The 23,656-nt window shown below is 43.4% G+C and overlaps 1 protein-coding gene across 19 annotated transcripts in view; it reads right to left on the bottom strand.

The window, feature by feature from the left end:
• Positions 1-12,279: 12,279 nt before the first annotated feature.
• Positions 12,280-23,656, bottom strand: part of TTN (titin) — a 287,195-nt gene continuing 275,818 nt past the window's right edge. For all 19 annotated transcript variants that reach the window (XM_060152562.1, XM_060152541.1, XM_060152543.1 and 16 more), the window contains 8 exons: positions 23,330-23,635; positions 22,371-22,964; positions 16,547-22,245; positions 16,262-16,418; positions 14,821-15,512; positions 14,571-14,724; positions 13,733-14,035; positions 12,280-13,595 (listed from right to left, as the gene is read on the bottom strand). In XM_060152562.1, the coding sequence (XP_060008545.1) occupies positions 13,297-13,595; positions 13,733-14,035; positions 14,571-14,724; positions 14,821-15,512; positions 16,262-16,418; positions 16,547-22,245; positions 22,371-22,964; positions 23,330-23,635 (8,204 nt within the window). In that variant the 3' untranslated portion in view covers positions 12,280-13,296. The remainder of the gene's footprint in view (positions 13,596-13,732; positions 14,036-14,570; positions 14,725-14,820; positions 15,513-16,261; positions 16,419-16,546; positions 22,246-22,370; positions 22,965-23,329; positions 23,636-23,656) is intronic.

Here is a 23,656-nt window from a genome sequence, read left to right as displayed (position 1 = left end):
TGAATAATATTCCATTGTATATATGTGCCACATCTTCTTTATCCATTCATCCAATGATGGACACTTAGGTTGTTTACATCTCCTGGCTATTGTAAATAGAGCTGCAATGAACATTTTGGTACATGACTCTTTTTGAATTATGGTTTTCTCAGGGTATATGCCCAGGAGTGGGATTGCTGGGTCATATGGTAGTTTTGTTTGAAGTTTTTTAAGGAACCTCCATACTGTTCTCCATAGTGGCTGTACCAATTCACATTCCCACCAGCAGTGCAAGAGTGTTCCCTTTTCCCCACACCCTCTCCAGCATTTATTGTTTCTAGATTTTTTGATGATGGCCATTCTGACTGGTGTGAGATGATATCTCATTGTAGTTTTGATTTGCATTTCTCTAATGATTAATGATGTTGAGCATTCTTTCATGTGTTTGTTGGCAGTCTGTATATCTTTGGAGAGATGTCTATTTAGATCTTCTGCCCATTTGTGGATTGGGTTGTTTGTTTTTTTGTTATTGAGCTGCATGAGCTGCTTGTAAATTTTGGAGATTAATCCTTTGTCAGTTGCTTCATTTGCAAATATTTTCTCCCATTCTGAGGGATGTCTTTTGGTCTTGTTTATGGTTTCCTTTGCTGTGCAAAAGCTTTGAAGTTTCATTAGGTCCCATTTGTTTATTTTTGTTTTTATTTCCATTTCTCTACGAGGTGGGTCAAAAAGGATTTTGCTGTTATTTATGTCATAGAGTGTTCTGCCTATGTTTTCCTCTAAGAGTTTGATAGTTTCTGGCCTTACATTTAGGTCTTTAATCCATTTTGAGCTTATTTTTGTGTATGGTGTTAGGGAGTGATCTAATCTCATACTTTTACATGTACCTGTCCAGTTTTCCCAGCACCACTTATTGAAGAGGCTGTCCTTTCTCCACTGTACATTCCTGCCTTCTTTATCAGAGATAAGGTGACCATATGTGCGTGGGTTTTTCTCTGGGCTTTCTCTCCTGTTCCATTGATCTATATTTCTGTTTTTGTGCCAGTACCATACTGTCTTGATTACTGTAGCTTTGTAGTATAGTCTGAAGTCAGGGAGCCTGATTCCTCCAGCTCCGTTTTTCTTTCTCAAGATTGCTTTGGCTATTGGGGGTCTTTTGTGTTTCCAAACAAATTGTGAAATTTTTTGTTCTAGTTCAGTGAAAAATGCCAGTGGTAGTTTGATAGGGATTGCATTGAATCTATAGATTGCTTTGGGTAGTAGAGCCATTTTCACAATGTTGATTCTTCCAATCCAAGAACATGGTATATCTCTCCATCTATTTGTATCATCTTTAATTTCTTTCATCAGTGTCTTATAAATTTCTGCATAGAGGTCTTTTGTCTCCTTAGGTAGGTTTATTCCTAGATATTTTGTTTGTTGCGGTGGTAAATGGGAGTGTTTTCTTGATTTCACTTTCAGATTTTTCATCATTAGTGTATAGGAATGCCAGAGATTTCTGTGCATTAATTTTGTATCCTGCTGCTTTACCAAATTCATTGATTAGCTCTAGTAGTTTTCTGGTAGCATTTTTAGGATTCTCTATGTAGAGCATCATGTCATCTGCAAACAGTGACAGCTTTACTTCTTTTCCGATTTGGATTCCTTTTATTTCCATTTCCTCTCTGATTGCTGTGGCTAAAACTTCGAAAATTATGTTGAGTAAGAGTGGTGAGAGTGGGCAACCTTGTCTTGTTCCTGATCTTAGTGGAAATGCTTTCAGTTTTTCACCATTGAGGACGATGTTGGCTGTGGGTTTGTCATATATGGCCTTTATTATGTTGAGGAAAGTTCCCTCCTACCTACTTTCTGGAGGGTTTTTATCATAAATGGATGTTGAATTTTGTCGAAAGCTTTCTCTGCATCTATTGAGATGATCATATGGTTTTTCTCCTTCAGTTTGTTAATATGGTGTATCCCATTGATTGATTTGCATATATTGAAGAATCCTTGCATTCCTGGAATAAACCCTACTGGTTCATGGTGTATGATCCTTTTAATGTGCTATTGGATTGTTTGCTAGTATTTTGTTGAGGATTTTTGCATCTATGTTCATCAGTTATATTGGCCTGTAGTTTTCTTTCTTTGTGACATCCTTGTCTGGTTTGGTATCAGGGTGATAGTGGCCTCATAGAATGAGTTTGGGAGTGTTCCTCCCTCTGCTATAGTTTGGAAGAGTTTCAGAAGGATAGGTGTTAGCTCTTCTCTAAATGTTTGATAGAATTCGCCTGTGAAGCCATCTGGTTCTGGGCTTTTGTTTGTTGAAATTTTTTTTTTTTTTCTTTGCGGTACGCGGGCCTCTCACTGCTGTGGCCTCTCCCATTGCAGAGCACAGGATCCGGATGCGCAGGCTCAGTGGCCACGCCTCACAGGCATAGCCGCTCCGCAGCATGTGGGATCCTCCCAGACGGGGGCACGAATCTGTGTCCCCTGCATTGGCAGGCGGACTCTCAACCACTGGGCCACCAGGGAAGCCCGGTTGGAAGATTATTAATCACAGTTTCAATTTCAGTGCTTGTGATTGGTCCGTTCATATTTTCTATTTCTTCCTGATTCAGTCTCGGCAGTTTGTGCATTTCTAAGAATTTGTCCATTTCTTCCAGGTTGTCCATTTTATTGGCATAGAGTTGCTTGTAGTAATCTCTCATGATCCTTTGTATTTGTGTAGTGTCAGTTGTTACTTCTCCTTTTTATTTCTAATTCTGTTGATTTGAGTCTTCTCCCTTTTTTTCTTGATGAGTCTGGCTAATGGTTTATCAATTTTGTTTTTCTTCTCAAAGAACCAGCTTTTAATTTTATTGATCTTTGCTATCGTTTCCTTCAATTGTTTTTCATTTATTTCTGATCTGATCTTTATGATTTCTTTCCTTCTGTTAACTTTGGGGTTTTTTGTTCTTTCTCTAATTGCTTTAGGTGCAAGTTTAGGTTGTTTATTTGAGATGTTTCCTGCTTCTTAAAGTAGGATTGTATTGATATAAACTTCTCTCTTAGAACTGCTTTTGCAGCATCCATAGGTTTTGGGTCATCGTGTCTCCATTATCATTTGTTTCTAGGTATTTTTTTGTTTCCTCTTTGATTTCTTCAAAGTGATCACTTCATTATTTCTTCAAGTGATCACTTCATTATTAAGTAGTGTATTGTTTAGCCTCCATGTGTTTATATTTTTTACAGATCTTTCCCTGTAATTGATATCTAGTCTCATAGTACTGTGGTCGGAAAAGATACTTGATACAATTTCAATTTTATTAAATTTACCAAGGCTTGATTTGTGACCCAACATATGATCTATCCTGGAGAATGTTCCATGAGCACTTGAGGAAAATGTGTATTCTGTTGTTTTTGGATGGAATGTCCGATAAATATCAATTAAGTCCATCTTGTTTAATGTATCATTTAAAGCTTGTGTTTCCTTATTTATTTTCATTTTGGATGATCTGTCCATTGGTGAAAGTGGGGTCTTAAAGTCCCCTACTATGAATTTGTTACTGTCGATTTCCCCTTTTATGGCTGTTAGTATTTGCCGTATGTATTGAGGTGCTCCTATGTTGGATGAATAAATATTTACAATTGTTATATCTTCTTCTTGGATCGATCCCTTGATCATTATGCAGTGTCCTTCTTTGTCTCTTCTAATAGTCTTTAAAGTCTATTTTGTCTGATATGAGAATTGCTACTCCAGCTTTTTTTTGGTTTCCATTTGCATGGAATGTCTTTTTCCATCCCCTCACTTTCAGTCTGTATGTGTCTCTAGGTTTGAAGTGGGTCTCTTGTAGGCAGCATATATACGGGTCTTGTTTTTGTATCCATTCAGCCAGTCTGTTTCTTTTGGTGGGAGCATTTAATCCATTTACATTTAAGGTAATTATCGATATGTATGTTCCTATTCCCATTTTCTTAATTGTTTTGGGTTCGTTATTGTAGGTCGTTTCCTTCTCTTGTGTTTCTTGCCTAGAGAAGTTCCTTTAGCTTTTGTTGTAAAGCTGGTTTGGTGGTGCTGAACTCTCTCAGCTTTTGCTTGTCTGCAAAGGTTTTAATTTCTCCACCAAATCTGAATGAGATCCTTGCTGGGTAGAGTAATCTTGGTTGTAGGTTTTTCTCCTTCATCACTTTAAATATGTCCTGCCAGTCCCTTCTGGCTTGCAGAGTTTCTGCTGAAAGATCAGCTGTTAACCTTATGGGGATTCCCTTGTGTGTTATTTGTTTTTCCCTTGCTGCTTTTAATATGTTTTCTTTGTATTTAATTTTTGACAGTTTGATTAATATGTGTCTTGGCGTGTTTCTCCTTGGATTTATCCTGTATGGGACGCTCTGTGCTTCCTGGACTTGATTAACTATTTCCTTTCCCATATTAGGGCAGTTTTCAACTATAATCTCTTCAAATATCTTCCCAGTCCCTTTCTTTTTCTCTTCTTCTTCTGGAACCCCTATAATTCGAATGTTGGTGCATTTAATGTTGTCCCAGAGTTCTCTGAGATTGTCCTCAGTTCTTTTTATTCTTTTTTCTTTATTCTGCTCTGCAGTAGTTATTTCCACTATTTTATCTTCCAGGTCACTTATCCGTTCTTCTGCCTCAGTTATTCTGCTATTGATCCTATCTAGAGTATTTTTAATTTCATTTACTGTGTTGTTCATCATTGCTTGTTTCATCTTTAGTTCTTCTATGTCCTTGTTAAATGTTTCTTGCATTTTCTCTATTCTATTGCCAAGATTTTGGATCATCTTTACTATCATTATTCTGAATTCTTTTTCAGGTAGACTGCCTATTTCCTCATTTGTTAGGTCTGGTGGGTTTTTATCTTTCTCCTTCATCTGCTGTGTGTTTTTCTGTCTTCTCATTTTGCTTATCTTACTGTTTTGGGGGTCTCCTTTTTGCAGGTTGCAGGTTCGTAGTTCCCATTGTTTTTGGTGTCTGTCCCCAGTGGCTACAGTTGGTTCAGTGGGTTGTGTAGGCTTCCTGTTGGAGGGAACTGGTGCCTGTGTTCTGGTGGATGAGGCTGGATCTTGTCTTTCTGGTGGGCAGGTCCACATCTGGTGGTGTGTTTTGGGGTGTCTGTGGACTTATTATGATTTTAGGCAGCCTCTCTGCTAATGGGTGGGGTTGTGTTCCTGTCTTGCTAGTTGTTTGGCATAGGGTGTCCAGCACTGTAGCTTGCTGGTCGTTGAGTGAAGCTGGGTGCTGGTGTTGAGATGGAGATCTCTGGGAGATTTTTGCCGTTTGATATTATGTGGAGCTGGGAGGTCTCTTGTGAACCAGTGTCCTGAAGTTGGCTCTCCCACCTTAAAAAATAATTATTAAGAAAAAAAATTTTTTGAAAAGAAAAGAAAAAAAAAACGGACGGACAGAACCCTAGGACAATAGGTGAAAGCAAAGCTATACAGACAAAATCTCACACAGAAGCATACACATACACACTCACAAAAAGAGGAAAAGGGGAAAAAATAATAAATCTTGCTCTCAAAGTCCAGCTCCTCAATTTGGGATGATTCGTTGTCTATTCATGTATTCCACAGATGCAGGGTACATCAAGATGATTGTGGAACTTTAATCTGCTGCTTCTGAGGCTGCTGGGAGAGATTTCCCTTTCTCTTCTTTGTTCTCCCAGCTCTCGGTGTTCAGCTTTGGACTTGGCCCCGCCTCTGCGTGTAGGTCGCCGGAGGGCGTCTGTTCTTTGCTCAGAGAGGATGGGGTTAAAGGAGCAGCTGCTTCGGGAGCTCTGGCTCACTCAGGCCGGGGAGCGGAGGGGTTCGGATGCGGGGTGAGCCTGCGGCGGCAGAGGCCGTTGTGACGTTGTACCAGCCTGAGGCGCGCACGTTCTCCCGGGGAAGTTGTCCCTGGATCACGGGGCCCTGGCAGTGGCGGGCTGCACAGGCTCCCCGCAAGGGGGGTGTGGATAGTGACCTGTGCTCGCACACAGGCTTCTTGGTGGCGGCAGCAGCAGCCTTAGCATCTCATGCCCGTGTCAGGGGTCCGCGCTGTTAGCCGCGGCTTGCGCCCGTCTTTGGAGCTCCTTTAAGCAGCGCTCTTAATCCCCTCTCTTCGCGCCCCAGGAAACAAAGAGGGAAGAAAATGTCTCTTGCCTCTTCGGCAAGTCTAGACTTTTCCCTGGACTCCCTCCCGGCTAGCCCTGGTGCACTAACTCCTGCAGACTGTGTTCACGCCGCCAACCCCAGTCCTCTCCCGGCGCTCTGATGGAAGCCCGAGCCTCAGCTCCCAGCCCCGCCCCTCCCCGGCGGGTGAGCAGACAAGCCTCTAGGGCTGGTGAGTGCCCGTCGGCACCAATCCTCTGTGCGGGAATCTGTCCGCTTTGCCCTTCGCACCCCTGTGGCTGTGCTCTCCTCCGCGGCTCCGAAGCGTCCCCACTCCGCCACCCGCAGTCTCCGCTCGCGCAGGGGCTTCCTAGCGTGTGGAATCCTTTCCTCCTTCACAGCTCCCTCCCACTGGTGCAGGTCCCGTCCCTATTCTTTTGTCTCTGTTTATTGTTTTTTCTTTTGCCCTACCCAGGTACGTGGGGAGTTTCTTGCCTTTTGAGAGGTTTGAGGTCTTCTGCCAGCGTTCAGTAGGTGTTCTGTATGAGTTGTTCTACGTGTAGATGTATTTCTGGTGTGTAATGGAATATCACTCAGCCGTGAAATCAATGTCATACGGCCAGTAGCAGCATAATGAGTGGATTTAGGTACGATGATTCCGGCCCGCCGTCCGCTCGACTGTCACGGCTTCGGCCGCCGGGGCCTCTCCAGAGCCGGCAGCCTCAGTGAGGTCGCCCTCCCCTCGGGCTCCGGGGCAGTTCCGTGACGACGGAGGGAAGAGACCCCGAGCCGGGAGTTCCAGCTCTGTGGAAACGCGGGCCTGTAGATACTTCTGAGATGGCTTTGGCATCTATCTGCTGGTTCCCTCTCTGAAATGTGTAGGGCAGTATCTCTTAAACTTTTTGAGTCATTGGCATCTTTAAAAATGAAATGAAAACTAGGAACAATGTCCCTTAAAAAAAAGAGAAAAAATATATGCATAATCTCAGGGAGCTCAGGGACCCCCTAAAGATTCTAGGATAAGCATGAATTTTAGGTTTGGAATCCTCACTTTTAGGACATGCTATCTTTTGCAGTGATTTCCTGACAGATTGGAAAGCGTTGGCATACCTGCCCACTCCTCTTACCTGCTTCCCACCTTTTCCTAAAATGGAGCAGGAGTAAGTGGGAGTCGTCCCCAGGAGCCACATTCCTGACATCGCATCATCAGAACTTGGCTTTTTGGGCCAGATTCTTCTACCTCCGTTGCAGTTCCACAGCAGTGGTCATTGTCACCGAGAAGAATTGCGGCAGTAAGTTGCCCTCCTGTCTCCACAAGTCACCCCCTCTCCCACACCTTTCCCTTTACCTGGAGAGTCTACCAGTCTGGCTTTATTACATGTTTCCCTAAGTCCCCAGACATTCTTAGGAAAGACCTTTCCACGGATGGCTATAAAGCCTAGGAATGGTAATTACAGGGACATTATGGGTTAGAAATTTGGTCATAGGTGAAGGTCTTCCTATGAGTGGAGTCCGCTGGGAGGAAATAAGCTCTTGGGCATAGAATGGCAAATACATGTCATAGTTTTCTCAGAATAGCTAAATACTTTGTAAAAGTAAAATTTGATCAAGTAACTAGTTTGCTTAAATCTCTTTCATGGTTCCCCTTACCTCTTAGAGAAAAGCCCAAAGTCCATAATAGGGTGTAAGAGGCCTTTTGCAACGTTGCCCTGCTTCTCACCTCCAGCCCTTCAGAGGTTCTTGCACCCCCTTATTAACTTTTTCTACTTTTTTGAATGTGTCGTGTTCTCCTTACCCCAGACCTCTGCAGGCACAAGGATCCTCTGCCTGAAATCTCCTCCTTATCTCCTCAATTCACCCCACACTTTAGGTCACAGCTTCTACATGTAACTTCCTCTAATCTGACTGTTCCCCAATTCTCTGACTGGATCAGATGCCCTAGCAATGTGCTCTCAAACGCCTTGGATTTTTCTTTTTTTTTAATTTTTATTTATTTATATTTTTTGTGTTACATGGGCCTCTCACTGTTGTGGCCTCTCCCATTGCGGAGCACAGGCTCCGGACGTGCAGGCTCAGCAGCCATGGCTCGTGGGCCCAGCCGCTCCGTGGCATGTGGGATCCTCCCGGACCGGGGCACAAACCCGTGTCCCCTGCATCGGCAGGCGGACTCTCAACCACTGCGCCACCAGGGAAGCCCGGGATTTTTCTTTTTTTATCATAGCACTTAATTTCATTTCTTAGGTGATACCCAGTTCCTCCTCTACCAAGATCCAATCCTCTTCACACCTCCCATGTTTCCACCTACTGTGGCCTGTCTCAGCCTACATCATGTACAGTACCAGTGAAAACAGTTCCATCATCAGATAAGTTCGGGGAGCATTGTATCGCCTCTTGGAGGACCACAACACACACTAGCTCATCAAAGGCTCTGGGAAGTCCTGCATAAAGAAGTACGATTTCCCAAATCCTAAGTTTATTTGGCTGTGGGACAATTTTCCCATAATATCTACCAACATCTTGAGGAAGAGTTTGGGAAACATTGACCCAGACATACCAAAAGGCATAAAACTATTTTTATAACCTTAGAATAAAAATAGATGGGCCAGGTCTTCCTGGGTAGTGCAGTGGTTGAGAATCTGCCTGCCAATGCAGGGGACACAGGTTCGAGCCCTGGTCCGGGAAGATCCCACATGCTGCAGAGCAACTAAGCTCTTGCGCCACAACTATTGAGCCTGCGCTCTAGAGCCCGTGAGCCACAGCTACTGAGCCCGCGTGCCACAACTACTGAAGCCCGCGTGCCTAGAGCCCATGCTCCACAACAGGAGAAGCCATTGCAATGAGAAGCCCGAAAACCCAACGGAGCCAAAAATAAATTAAATAAATAAATTTATTTAGAAAAAAGAAAATAGATTGGCCCATCGATTTTTTGTGTGTGTGTGTGGCTGCTTTGGGTCTTCGTTGCTGTGTGCAGCCTTTCTCTAGTTGCGGCGAACGGGGGCTACTCTTCGTTGAAGTGTGCGGGCTTCTCATTGCAATGGCTTCTCCTGTTGTGGAGCACGGGCTCTAGGCACACGGGCTTCAGTAGTTGTGGCATGCGGGCTCTAGAGCGCAGGCTCAGTAGTTGTGATGCAAGGGCTTAGTTGCTCCGCGGCATGTGGGATCTTCGTGGACCAAGGCTCGAACCTGTGTCCCCTGCATTGGCAGGTGGATTCTCAACCACTGCACCACCAGAAAAGGGTGGCCAATCTCACTTGCAAAAGTCCTTCTATTTACCTAGCAGACACTGTTTTCTCCTATTACAAGGAAACTGGGTTTTCTTGGCCCGAATTTCTTAAAATTACATTTGGGGCTGAATAAACAAATGCAAATTACTTTCTTTTCCTGGAGCACAATCATAAAACATTTTTCTTGAAGATTAATGTCTCACCATGGAGACTGTCCATTTAACCTGTTATTTTACTGGCTGTTTCTGATTTACCTACCTCCCTACCTCTAGATGGTTCATCTATATAATTGGCTACTACTGGTTAAAGATAATAAATTCATCTTTTGAGAAACTCTACCAAAAGACTTCTTTTAAAGATGTGCTGTCTCATGCCCATCATGTCTAGTGTTATGGGTTGAGCTGTGTACCCCTTCCCACAGATATGTTGGGGTCCTAAACTCTGGTACCTCAGGATGTGACCTTATTTGGAGATACTCTTTACACAGACTATAAAGTTAAAAATAAGGTAAAATTAGTGTGAAACCTAATCCAATATTGCTGATGTCCTTCTAAACAGGGGATATTTGGACCCACACATGCATGCAGGGAGAATGCTATGTGAACAGGTGGCCATCTACGAGTCAAGCAGAGAGGCCTGGAACAGATCCTTCCCTAACAACTCTCAGAAGGAACCAGTCCTGTTGACACTTTCCTTTAGGACTCCTAGCCTCCTCCCCGCCGCCCTGCAGGGTTGTGGTACTTTGTTCTAGCAGCCCTAGCAAAATAATACATCTAGTGATTACAAGTGAGGTCTGTGTTACACCCCCTCTAAAATGTTTTTCTGGTCCCTAACTTCGATGTTTTGCACGGTGGTCTCTAATATAATACTGATTGCTGGTGTTTATTGGGTGCTGTGGCAGCACTGCTCTAAGAATTTCACATGTAGTAATTTGTTTAATCCTCACAAAACCTGTGAGGTTGATGCTGTTGTTATTCCCATCTTATGGGTGAGAACATCAAGGGATAGAGAAGGTCAGTAATTACTCCAGGTGACACAAGTCAGCAAATAGCAGATCCTGGATTTGGGTTGGTACTCTGGGTTTTGAATGCGTATATATAATTCCTACACTATGCTGCTTATGAGTGTAGCCAAGTGGGGGCTTTATAAAATAGACAGGAAGGATTCAGCAGAAAGAGGGGCAGGAAGAGAGTGAAGATTACTCATAGGTTTTGTGGATTGGAGGGTTGAACCAGGAAGAAGGCGTCTGCTGGCTGCTCTCTGGCGGCCCCTGCCGACAGGGGGGAGAGAGACAAGGTGGTCTGAACCGGAAATGCAAAGTTGCTGGGAAGGCATTCCTGGTGCTGTTGGAGGTGGGGTGGGATTGACAGGAATCCCCACCCACCCTACGCGGGGGAGCGCCATTATTGGAGGCGCTCTCGGAAGGAGGCTGGCTGGTAAACCCGGAGGGGTGCTTGTAGTTCCAGCCGGAGGGCCTGTGAGGGACTTCCCAGGATCCTCCCTACGCAGTCCTCTCACGTGTGACCCCTTGGCCACACCCTGCTGCTCTCAGAGGCGTGGGCTTCTGCTACTGGTTGAAAAGAAGTCAGGCCTCTCGGCTTGGCGTGGATTTCCTTCCCGAGGTAGGCCTTAGCCCCTCCCCTTTCTCCCAGGCCCAAAATGGATCTCTGGATTTGGGAGCTGCAACTACAGTTCCTTCAGCTTCAGAATTCTGAGCAGCACGCACTGCGCCTCAGCCACGGATAGGACTCCTTAGAACGTAAGCCTGTCAGGGCTGGGAGTCATCCTCAGGAATCCCTGCCTCTCTCGTTTTAAGGTAAGAACTGGCATTTCAAGTTGTTAGATGGTGTAGTGGGTGCTGTGCGTACCTCCCAGATCCAGGTGATGTGTGCCCGGCCCAGTTTCTTGTGTATTGGCTGTTTAGCTGCCCTAGTCTGCAGAGATTGCTCTGGCCAAGGGGTGCCCCTCACCCCGGAGGTTATTTCCCTCTTCCCGCCCCCGCTCCCACAAGCTCCCAGCCTGTAGGCACTAACTGGCAGATAAGCAGGTGGAGAAGGTCAGCGCCCTTGCTCCCAGGTGGAACCAACTCTGGTGCAATTTATGCTCCCTGTGGGATGCGGCTGAAGCTCCCGCGGAGACCACAGTCTTGCTTAGCTTTCTTCCTCTACTCTGCTTCCCTCACTTCCTTTTTCCTGAGAGCAGTCCCTCAAAAAATTACTTATGCTAGAGTCAAGTCTTAGGCTCTGCTTTTAGGGCATCTGACTTAAGACAGAATACTTGCTGAATAAATTAACGAAGACCCAAGATTTTCTTTGGGGGAGTAAGAATTGACAGTGCATTTGCTTCAGCTTTGGCCGCTTGTACTTACATTTAGGGGGTAATTTAGGCAAAGAATCGACTTTATAGGTTTACAATTAGGATTATCTAATTGAGGTGGATAAATACAGATTTTTCTGGCGCTAGAGATTTTATTATGAAGTTGTTTTGAAAAGCCTAGTAGGACTATACCATTTAAAACGAGTTCTTTAGCTTTGAGGACTTTGATTTGTTCTGTCTCAGTTTGGAGCTGCAATAGTCAGTAATGGATTCAGTTGTACAATTGATCATTTTCCCTGAAATTGTCATATTCTTTTCTATACTCCTTGAGGGACAGGGTCTGTTTCATCTTGCTCATCTTTGCGTTGCTGTCTGGCACAAAATATCGTGAATTGTAATGTTCAATATCTTTGGATTTAACGAATCAGCTCCCATAAAAATATTTCTCTTGATAATAAGTTTAGAAGATTTGATCTATTATTTTGGGGGATTTTTGTTAACTTTTGGGGGTAACTTTATCCATGAGAATCATATCTATGCTTTAAAAAAATTGTGGAATGCATTCAACATGGTAATTTAAATATTTGCTGTGAAGAACTTGAGTTGCTTCTTCTTATCTATGATCATTTCTGTGATCTGCAAAGGCACATACCTCCCCAACCCCAGAATTTTACAGAAAACAACCAATCACAAATTTTGAGGTGCAGATAGCTTGCTTTATTTTGTTGTTACTATCTCAAGGAGGTCCAACAATTATAACTAACAATTGAATTTAAACCTGCATGAAAAGAACTACATCAAATTGATATTTTGGGCAGTTAGTAATATTTTGTTGTTTTTAATTTAACGACAGCTTTATTTTGTTGTTGTTGTTCTTTAGTTTTTGCTGTGGCTCATTGCTTAGTTGCCCCGGTTTCTCTGGTGTAATTTAAATTTAGAGCTACCACACGAAGGCGTTGGCTGCACCCCGGGACCTCCAAGAGTTGGCACTGCTCTGGCATAGGAACGCATGAACAGCTTGGTTAAATGAGGGGATGGCCAGGTGATGTTGCTTTTCCAAGCTACCCAGGCACTCTCTATGGTCAGAGACAGTGTGAAATGAGCGAACAAAGTGTTGGCCGTTGCACTTTGCTCTGGTAATATTTAAGTCATGATCATTTTGAGTGTGACATCATCAGAGAAAATGTAAGACGTTAAAGTGTTGCTTACAGGAGGGTAAATGCAAACATCACCAATGCCTTACATTTCTGATTCAGTAAGTATTGGTGCACATATCAGGTGACGTGCACAGCATCATGTCGGTGGATAGGACATCTTCAATGGGGAATTTCTCGACCCATTGAGGCATACTTAGACATCAACATTATGTTGAGGCACAAAGATTGATTAAGTGTTGAGCAGGGTATTCGTTCCATAAGAAACTTTCTCCTACCAACAGTTAGTTTCAACAGTTACATTGTAAAATGTCATAAAATAAATGGTACAAAACTTTATAACCGTTAATTCGGCTATATACAGTATGTACATGTCACTAGAAAATGTATAATCTTAGGTCAACAAGAAAAGATTGAAATGCATATTTTTGAACTTCGACTCATTTAGGTTGATACAAAACTACATTTTTTTTAAGTATTTACAGATCAGAAAGATTAGTCTATGTGAATTGTTCAGGAAAGGTTAAGAATGTCTGAATATGAGAGCACAGGCCCTCTTAAATGGATCGAATATTTATATTCACAGTAGCTGAGTCAGATCCAAATTCATTCTCTAAGCTCAGGGTATAAAGTCCACCATCTTGTTTCTGTACATCCGTGATGATCAGAGTTGTCAGGTCATCTGTGTTTTCAGTATGGAATCTCCCTTGCTGTTCTTGATTTTGAATTTTTCTTCCACCATGGGACCATGTTATTTCCGGGGTAGGCTCACCCGTAAAAGCGCAGGCTACTGTTAAAACTTTGCCCTCGTCAATGCTGATGTCAGAGGGAAGAGCTTCAATTTTAGGTGGAATTCCTTTATGGAACAACAACAACAAAAAAGTTTTAGGATCACTGAAAATATAACAGTTTGCTTTCTACTGAATTGTATGTACTAAGGACTCTACCATGCTACTAGACTTGTCTACCTCTACCAGTAATTTGATTGCTCACCTCTTAGGCCTGCTTTAAGCATCCTACTAGTTGAGCTTTCCAGTTGTGTCATACTAGATTTTCCCATAAAACTGCTGGAACTCATTTCTACAAAAGACTCTTGCATGGAGGACATGCTTTGGGCAGACATGCTTGCAAATTTCATTTCGGTCATGCTGCCAGCACTGCTGCTGCTGAAACTGCTGAAGGAGGCCTCCTGCTTAGAGGCAGACATTTGGACTGACTGAGACGAGAAGCTTCCTTGCAAGCTCGTGTCACCACTTGTCCTCAATACTACCTCTCTGGGAGGTTCTTCAACTAGAGCTGTGGAGCGTAGCAGATACACAGTGAACACCAATGACATCTGGTTAATTGGTGACATCTGACACTGACTTACAGAAATGGAACACTTAGACACACACACAGAAATGCAACCCAAACAATTTGCTGTGGAAGCACAAGCAAATACATACATACAGTTGTCAAGAGCTAGCTCAGTGTCTCCCAGAAACGAATCCTTATATTTCTATCATTACATTACATGCAGGTGCTAGAATCACTAGGAGAAAAATGATTAGTCATACAGAAAATAATTTTTATATTGTGCATTCTGAAAATACATGTAATAGGACAGTTGATAGCTTTGCTTTGAAAGTTAACTTATCCATGTTCCTGTCTCGCTGTAAAGAAACGTTGACCGTTAAGAATGAATTCACACAGGAGGCCTGTGTCTCTTACACATGGAACTTAATGAGGCTCCAGAGAGTTTGCTGGGCTCAGAAGACAAAAGCAAAAAAACAAACAAAAAAACTCAGATAACGGCCTTAAGCAAGTAAGGAAAATATAAAGATATACTTACGAAGGACCGTTAAGGAAGCAGTAGCTGAACACTGGCCATGGAAATTTTTGGCCTTAATTGTGTATTTCCCACTGTCACTTACTGAGGCCTTTCGGATTTCAAGGGAATATACGTTTCTGGAGCGACTTACGCTGATATTTGAAGAAACAGAAATCTAAAAAGAAGAGAAAAAAAAGGTTTCTTCGAGCTCTTCAGGAGTAGATGGAGTATTTAAAGCTTTCTTCAGTAATATATTCATAACTCAACTTACTGGCAGGTTGTTTTTAAACCATTCGATTTCAGGCGATGGCTCACCACTGATTTCACAAGAAAAGAGAACATTTTGTCCTTCGTTAACATTTTGAGATCTGGGCTGGGAGATGAAGGCTGGAGCATCTGAGAGTTCTTTGCTCAGGGTCAGATCATACTGACACTTGATGATTCCTTGGCTGGTTTTGCCAATGCAGGTGAGGATCCCTTCATCTTTGTGACCAGCCTGCTTGATGGTCAGCGTCTGGTCGCTGCCTGAGACGCCATATCTGTACTCCTCGGAGTTACTGAGCTCTACCCCATTCAATACCCATTTCACATCAGTGGCACCAGCAATGTTGGCTTTTAAAGTCACTTTCTGACCATCAGGTATACTCATCTGAGTAGAATATGCTTTAATCTCGGCATGAGTTCTGATTTCTTCTGATGCCTGTGATGTTTTAGTGATTTCCTCATGGACAATGGATTTTTCCAGGGAGGTCGCTTCTGATTTCTTGACTTTTTCGGAAATCAGAACTGTTGAAGCTTCCTCCTTGAGGGCCAGCTTCTCTGGAGATTTCACCTCTGACATCTTGATTTCTTCAGAAATTAGGGCTTTTTTGGAAATTTCCTCTTGGACATCTGCCTTCTTCTGGGATATACTTTTGGAGGTCTTTTGTGTCGATACTTTCTGTATCTCAGTGTCTTTTACAGCTGAAAAAGAAAGCTCTATAAGGCAAACTGAATTGGAAAGAGGCCCCACCCTCTTCTCTTGTGGATTCTGTAAGTGAATAATATACAAAGAAAAAATATTAACTTAACGCATGCAGTGTAGGTAATACCTAACTCTTTCTCAGTCCCAATCTTGGAAAGTTGTCATGCATGACTTTGGAGATCAGTGTAATGATTATTTAAACTAAACTAAACAGAAGAATGATTTTTATGACTTAAGGGGAAAAAAAGTTTTGCAAAGAATAGTTGAAGGATTTAGGAGATGGGTGGATTTAGGAGATTTTGAGTAATTAAAACAATTGAATTATGTTTTAGAAGACTGAGATGAAAGCAGACTAATTTTAATTGGGAAAACCGATACAGTTCTTTCATTAACTTTCCACTGCTTTGGAAAATTAGCAAGAGTGAAGCTTTAGGGAAGAAGTGCCATTTTGTATAATCACCTGACTTTATTCTTAAATGTTCCTGGGAGCAGGAATCTTATATAATCTCTATGGAATCTTATATAACACCACATACAATTAGACACTTAATAAATATAAAAGTGTATGCTAACTTCAAATATGTGTATTTGTACATTTGTGTACAAATGGTATTCTGTAACTTGGTAGAAGTTTTATTTTAATACTTTGTGTGTGTGTGTGTGTGTGTGTGTGTAAGGAATAGTGTTTAGAAATGTTTCCTTCATATTGTTTTCTGAAAATTATTGGTAAGAATAAAAGCCAACCTACCTTTTATTGTTAATTTGCAGCTAGAGGACACAGATCCAGCTGAATTTGTTATTGTACAAGTATAAAGTCCACCGTCAGAAGTATCAGTCTTATGAATTTCTAGGAAGAATCCTCCTTTGTCTTCAGAGAGTTTATATTTACCTCCTTGTGTTATAGCCTGTAGAATGCACGTGATTTGAGTTTTAAAAAGTGATTTAATTTTGAACTTTCTTTGGGAGATGGGGAAGAGGGAAGAGGTTAGTTTTTTTAGAAGATAACTTTAAGGATTATTTAAGAACTAGTTACCTTTCCATCCTTTGTCCAGATGACAGTTGGCTGGGGTTCTCCAGTAGCTTTAACTGCAAACTTAGTGACACTGTCTGAAGAAATAGTTGTATCCTGCAGCCCAGTAACAATTACTGGTTTTGTGGAAACTGGTTCAGGAGCTTTTGGTTCAGTTTTCTTGCTTTCTGTTGGCTCAGCAGTTTTTGGAGCCGCTTTCTTGGTTTCTGTTGACTCAGCAGTTTTCGGAGCAGCTTTCTTGGTTTCTGTTGACTCAGCAGTTTTCTGAGCTGCTTTCTTGGTTTCTGATATGCTTGAAACTTCCTCATGGATATTCTTAAAGGCTTGTCCCACAAATTGGAAGTTAGTTTTGGAAGTTCCACCTTCACCAGAAATCTCACAAACGTATTCTCCACAATCAGATTCAGTGAGGTTATGGATTTTGAGCTCATAGGTACCATCTGCCGAATAATGAAACTGGAAATGCCCATTTTCCTTCAGTTTCTTACCATCTTTATACCAGGTGACCTCTTTGGCACACAATACAGTACTTTCGACCACACAGGTCAGCTTTGCTATATCTTTAGAAGCTTCTGCTTTCAAGGACTGAATTATCTTGGGTGGGGCAGTGACTGGCAGCTGGTGAACCTTTTCTGTTGGTGTGGGTTTTATCTCTGTGGGTGATACAGCTTTTGGGTGAGAAGTCACCGGCTCTGGGGATTTCACTTGTTTTGGAGACTTGACTCCTTCTGGGGATTTTACCCGAGGCTCTGGGGATTTGACTTTCGGTGGTGATGTCAGAGCCTTTTCAGTAACCCTGGCCTTTTGAATGGTCAGAGTAAACTGTGCCTCTTGCTTCCCTTTGCTGTTCTCTACCACCACGCTGTAGTTGCCCTCATCTGAAGCCTGGACTGAAGAGATCTCAAAGGTCGATTTGTACTTTGCGGTGGTCACTTGGTGGCGGGCGGAAGTGCTTATGACTTGTCCCCTACGCAGCCATGTCACAGTCGGTACCGGCTCACCATCTGTATCGCAAGAAAACCTTGCAGAGTCGCCTTCATACACCGTTATGGACCTTGGCTTCGTAAGAATTCTTGCTGCCAAAGTCGTCTTGATCTTCCTGTGTGTGGATTTTTCTTCCAGCGACTTTTCTTCGACTGCAGCACTTTTCATTTCTGCAGATGCATGGTGTTCATATGATGAGAGACTTTCCTTTGTCTCTGTCATCTGTGATTTCATTTCCCTGACGGAAGAGGAAGCTTCCATCTCAGATGTTTTCTTAAATGATGAAACCGCATATGCCTCTGTTCTCGTCAGCTCAGGGAAAACAGATCGGGGGACCTCTTCGTCTCTGCGCTGGGAAGCATAGGTGGTGTAATCCCCTCCCGTGACGTCCAAGGTTGCATAGTCAGAAGCCTCACCTTTGTAGTTGGTGCACACGGCACGGTATGTTCCGCTGTCATCAATATGACAGTCCAGAATTTCCAGGGTCAGAACCCCACTGGTGTTGGTGTAATGAATCTTACTGCTCTCTTGAAGTTCTACACCGTTGTGGTACCATTTGACCTCGGCAGTTGGCTTAGACTGAACATTTAAGATAAAACGTGTATTTTGGCCGCACGGTACCCTGTGGGAGCGCATCCTCAGTGTGATTCGAGGCATGTGGTCCAGCGTAAAAGGCTGCTGACTCAAAACCTCATACTTCCTTTCTGATGTCTTCTGAGTTTTTAAAGCAGCTTTCATGGACTCATACCTGGAAAAGATATCAAATCTTGCCGACCTCTCAAATCTTGACAGTGAACGCTCACTAGACACAGGGCTGGGGGAACGTGGGCGAGTCCTTTCTGGGGTAGGAGACCTTCTTTCTACGTCATCTTCATCTTCATATTCCTCAGCTGGCTGTGGCCGCGGCCGGATCAGCTCGGACACCGGCCTCATCAACTCGATGTAGGTCGGAGACAGGGAGCGCCGGCGTCTCAGCAGCCTGGACACCGAGGAGGAAGTGTCTCTCTGAGCGTGTTTGGAGATCTCATATTCTTCCTCAATTTCCGTTATTTCAGTCACTTCTCTCTGGCGTCTTGATTTCTTTCTAGATTTTTCTTCCTTCGCCATGTGTTCCAGCTCGCTTTTGTATTCCGAGAGGCGCTGGGTGGTGGTGACTGGACGCAGCAGCTCTTGGTCCTCTCTCTCGGCCATGATCCTCTGCCGCTGCCTGGGCTGCCTGTGCCAGGTGCGGGCGTGCCGCTCCCGCAGCTCTGCGTAACTCGTGCTGGTCTCCGCCTTCGTTGGGATGTGATACGTTGAGTATCTGAAGTCTTTTCTTGCTTCCTCCACCTTGACGTGAGCTTGTGGGGAAGGGTAACGCAGACTCGAAAGCTCAAAACGTGGAGGGCTCCGGCTTGGGGGTGAGGCTGAAAAACCCAGTTCCAGCTCTTCTTCAAGACGCAGCCTCTCTTCCTCTGTTCTCTTCATTGCCAGGTAGTCGTCAATGGGCAGGAGTAATTCTTCATCCGAGATGTCACCGAGAGAACGTCTCCTGGGTCTGTAATAAAAGTAATAATCAGGAGAAGGTGTACGCCGACGGGCTGGTCTCACCATTTCAAGGTCGTCTTGGGACAGTTTGGGAATCCTCCACTTGGGTCTGTATTGATCGGTGATGCGTGGAAGAGGCATCACGTAGAACTGTTCCCATCTTGAAAGGCGGATGCGCTTGGGTCTTTTCTGTACAACTCTGTCCATCTTCCCAGGCATTTCAAATTGATCGCGTATCTTTTTGTACCATTTCATGTCAGACATGGGCACGAACTGCTTAATGTGTTGGTCTTCTTCTATGGCAGCCGGTTTGTACTTGCGTGGCTCTGGTACTTCGTAAGGCATGCGGAGTTTTCTCTCCTCCTTCTTTTCTTCCGTCTCAAGTCGGTATTCCCCTTTTACAGTCTTGGTGCTGACGGCTGGTTTGTAAAGGGTGGCAGCTTCTCTCAGTGCCTCCTGGGCGACCTGTGTCAGTGGCACAGTCTCAGTTCCGGAAAGAATTTCAGCCATTCTTAGCGTCTTGTCAATTTGCCTCTGTACGTGTCGTTCGCGCTCCTCCTTCGTCTTGAACTCCTGTTTGACGTACCTCAGGCGTTCCACTTGTAGGTGGGCCTGGCAGCTGGTGGATCCAGCAGTGTTTGTGGCTGTGACTCTGTAGTAACCCGTGTCTTCAGGCAAAGTATCCCTGATATGAAGAGCATAATAATCCAAGCCTTCGTGGATAATTTCGATATTAGGCCCGAGGGACAGTGGCTGACCGTCTTTCTCCCATTTTAATGTTGGTGGGGGGATGCCAGACACCCTGATCTCAAAGCAGACACTTTGGCCTTCTTGGCATTCTGCGTTTGCCAGTAGCCGTTTGAACATGGGTCTTAGGGTCGTACCTGTTGGAGGTGGGTGTGGGGTCACAGTCAGCTTTGCTTTGCAGCTGTCTTCACCGTATTTGTTTCTTGCAACAACAGTGTATTCGGCAGCATCATCCGTAGTTACACTGTTGATTGTTAATTGGTAAAGACCCTTGTCGGACTCAAATGTATACTTCCTGTCATCATCACCTGGTTTGATTTTCTGACCTGATTTATACCATGTAACTCGAGGCTCTGGGTGGACAGTTATAGTTACTCCAAACCGGACATTTTCACCCACATAAACTGTCCTGTTATAGAGAGGCAGCGTGAATTCTGGTGGCCTTTCCAGGAGTCTCATGGTATCTGTTCTGCGCTTAAGTTTCTTTATGGTTCTACGGCAGTAATAGTCGTAAACTTCTCTCACACCTTTAACAAACAGCTCTGCGTAAGAACTGTCTTCCCCGTAGTCATTGACTACTTTGCATCTGTAGGTACCGTCATCGAATTTGGTAATGTCTTTGACATACATGGTGGCCACTCCATCGTCATAAGTGATTTCATATTTCTCACTGTTCTCCAGCTGTCTGACACCAAAGTACCAAGTCACTTGGGTAGACTGATCGTAATTTTCAATTTTGCATACGTATTTGACATATCCTCCTTCTTCAACGACTGCATGCATTATCTGTCCAGAAACTGGGCCGATTTCAATGGATGCCACTTTAACTTTAGCAATGCTCACTCCCTTCTGAGATCGAATTGCACCACCACAGGAGATCCTGGCTGCAGACACAACCAAGTTGAGGTCTTTCTTGATCAGGGTGTGGTAGTAACGTCGGTGTTTCAATGTCCTGATCACTTTAGTACTGACTCTTTCGATCTTCTGCTTCAGCCATGGGTGCTGGAGAGCCTCAGATGCTGTCATGCGAGATTTTCTCTCTTTCACTAACAGCCGGTCAACAAAGTCCATGGCTTCAGTGCTGATCTCTTGGAATGCTTCTTCATCAAAGGTATATTCAGCATTCATGATGTTCTCAATTACCTGTTGGTTAGTTTCAGCCAGGAATGGATTGATACCACTCAACAGCACATACACGAGTGTTCCGAGTGACCACATGTCTGTGGCTGTGCTGACAACATCATGCTGGTGGACTTCAGGTGCATAGTATTCAGGGGCAGTGAACAGAAGCCTAAAGTTGTCCCCTGGCTTCAGCTGATGGGCCTGACCGAATTCTATGATTTTAATGGTGGAGCTCCTTCTTGTTTGGTAAATGATATTTTCTGGTCTAATGTCAAAGTGTCCAATATTATGACTGTGTAAGAACTCAAGTGCTTCACAGACCTGGCGAACATAGCTTACAATTTCTCTCTCATTAAGTTCAAAAGCACTTGTGTTAATGCGTTCAAATATGTCAAGTCCTGATATGAACTCAAAGATCATAACTAATTCTTCCATGCTTTCAAATGATTCATGGAGGTATAAGATATTTCGGTGCCTAGCGATGTTTAGAATGGAAATTTCTTTCTTTACCAAAACCTGATCAGCCCCTTTGACTTTAACAAATTTGGCCATGTATGTCTTCTTTGAGGATGTTTCAACACAACGGTGGACAATTCCAAACTGACCACGCCCAAGATCTTCAGCAATCATATATTTCTCATAGAGTTCCTTGGTTGAAGAGTGAGATGCTTTGGTCATAGAAACTTCCCTGGTTTCATCAACCTCTTCATCATAGTTCATAGCTCTGGTCTTATCTTCTTTGGTTACGGTTGGTTCTGAAGGCTCAGAAGGCTTGCTTAGGCCAAATTTATTTTCCGCTATTATACGGAACTGGTAACTTGTTTTTCCAAATAAGTTGATCACGGTATAGTGTGTTTCTCGGGCCTGTCCTACGCGGATCCATCTGTCTGCAGTGGTCGCACATTTTTCAACAATGTAGTTGGTGATTTTGCTGCCACCATCAGAAGCTGGCTCAGTCCACGTTAAGTTGACAGAATCTCGTGAGACGTCACTAACTTTGACTCCTCTGGGTGGGTCGGGAACATCGGCCACATCCAGTTCAACTGTCTTCTGATCAATTCCAAACCTGTTTTTAGCACAGACCACATAGAAACCAGCATCTTTTCTCTCCACTCCATTGAGGAAAACAAGTGACGTGAAAGATCTTGTGACAATAACTTGGTAGTGGCCATTGTTGTCGATGAGATCTTGTCCTTTCTGCCAGGTGATCACTGGGTCTGGTTTGCCACTGAATGGGATCTTGATGCTGATTACCTCACCTCGGAGAGCATGGACTGCTCCCATGCCTTCAAGATTTTTAGGCAAGTGTATCTTGGCTGGAACTGTATCAGAATAAAAGAAGGAAGAATATAATTTAGCAATACCCAACACTATTTAAGAGCACCCCCCCCCCCAATTAATAATATGTAATCTAGCACCAAAATGATGTTTGCTGATTTGTCTTTACCTTCTACTTCCAAGGAGGCAGTGCCAGACACAGACCCTCCTTGGTTGGTAGCTCTGACTTGGTAAACTGTGGCATCATCATCTGTGACGCTTGCAATGATGAGCTGGTGGTAGCCACCCTTAAACTCTTGAATCCTGTACTTTAATCCATCTGCGATGATTTCTTTGCCTTGTCTGTACCATTTCACAATTGGTTTTGGATGACCAGTCACTTTGCAGACCAAAGTAGCATTGCTCTGATATCTGACATTTAGATTTCTCAGTTCCTCTTTAAAGTGTGGTGCCTGAATTGGGACATCAGATTTGGGAATGACAGGTTCTGATATTTCACTCCATTCGCTTTCCCCACCTAGGTTTTCACATTTCACACGGAACTCATATTCAAGACCTTCAATAAGGTTTTGCACTGAAAAGACGGTTTCTCGAATTTCATCTGTTGTCACAGCAATCCACTTGTTCTGCTTCTTCTCACGCTTCTCAAGGTAGTAATTTCTAATCTTTGCCCCTCCATCACTGGCAGGTGGCTTCCAGGCCACAACACAAGAATCTTTTGTGACAGCAGCAATAGTTGGTTTGCCAGGAGCACCTGGCTTTTCTGTTTAAAACAAAAAGCATTTGACTCATGGGGTGAAACAAACAGCTTTATGAAGAGCTTATTTTATAAAAAATAAAATGTTATGAACCCAAAGTTCTATTAAGAATAACTAATCCAGAAAAATGAAATTGGTTACTTTATGCTGAGAAACTTACTGCAACACAAAGTTCGTTTTTAGAGAAAAAGGGGATGGGGTATACATGTGCCCTTTTAGATAAGCAAAAATTCAATTTAAGTGAGATAAAAGGCACTTGTACTTTAGCTGAATCTTTGCTATCTCCTTTCAAAAGTTATTTCTGTTTAAAAAAAAAGTTTCACATACAGATGGAATTTTGCCATAGGAAGACTGTAGAGGTTGTACTCACCAAATGGACTCTTAATGATCACAACTGAGGAGACTTCTAGAGGGTCACTGATGCCAAACGTGTTCTGAGCCGAAACCCGGAAGTAATACCCAGCATTTTCTGTGAGGTTCACAATTCTACAGGTTGTCACTGAGATGGCTGAAGACACCAATTGCCATTCAGCCCCTTCCTTGGCCTCACATTTCTCTACCACATAATTGGTGATCCAGGAGCCTCCGTCATCTGCAGGTGGTTTCCAGCTGATCACCACAGAGTTCTTCAATAGAGCTTCAATCACAATTGGTCCTGTAGGTTTGTCTGGTTTATCTGTTGGGAGAAAATACAATT

Source organism: Lagenorhynchus albirostris, chromosome 6 (assembly GCF_949774975.1).
Source record: "Lagenorhynchus albirostris chromosome 6, mLagAlb1.1, whole genome shotgun sequence".
Classification (NCBI taxonomy): Eukaryota; Metazoa; Chordata; class Mammalia; order Artiodactyla; family Delphinidae; genus Lagenorhynchus; species Lagenorhynchus albirostris.
Note: the sequence above shows the minus strand (reverse complement) of the source record. Positions and strands in the feature narration are given on the sequence as shown.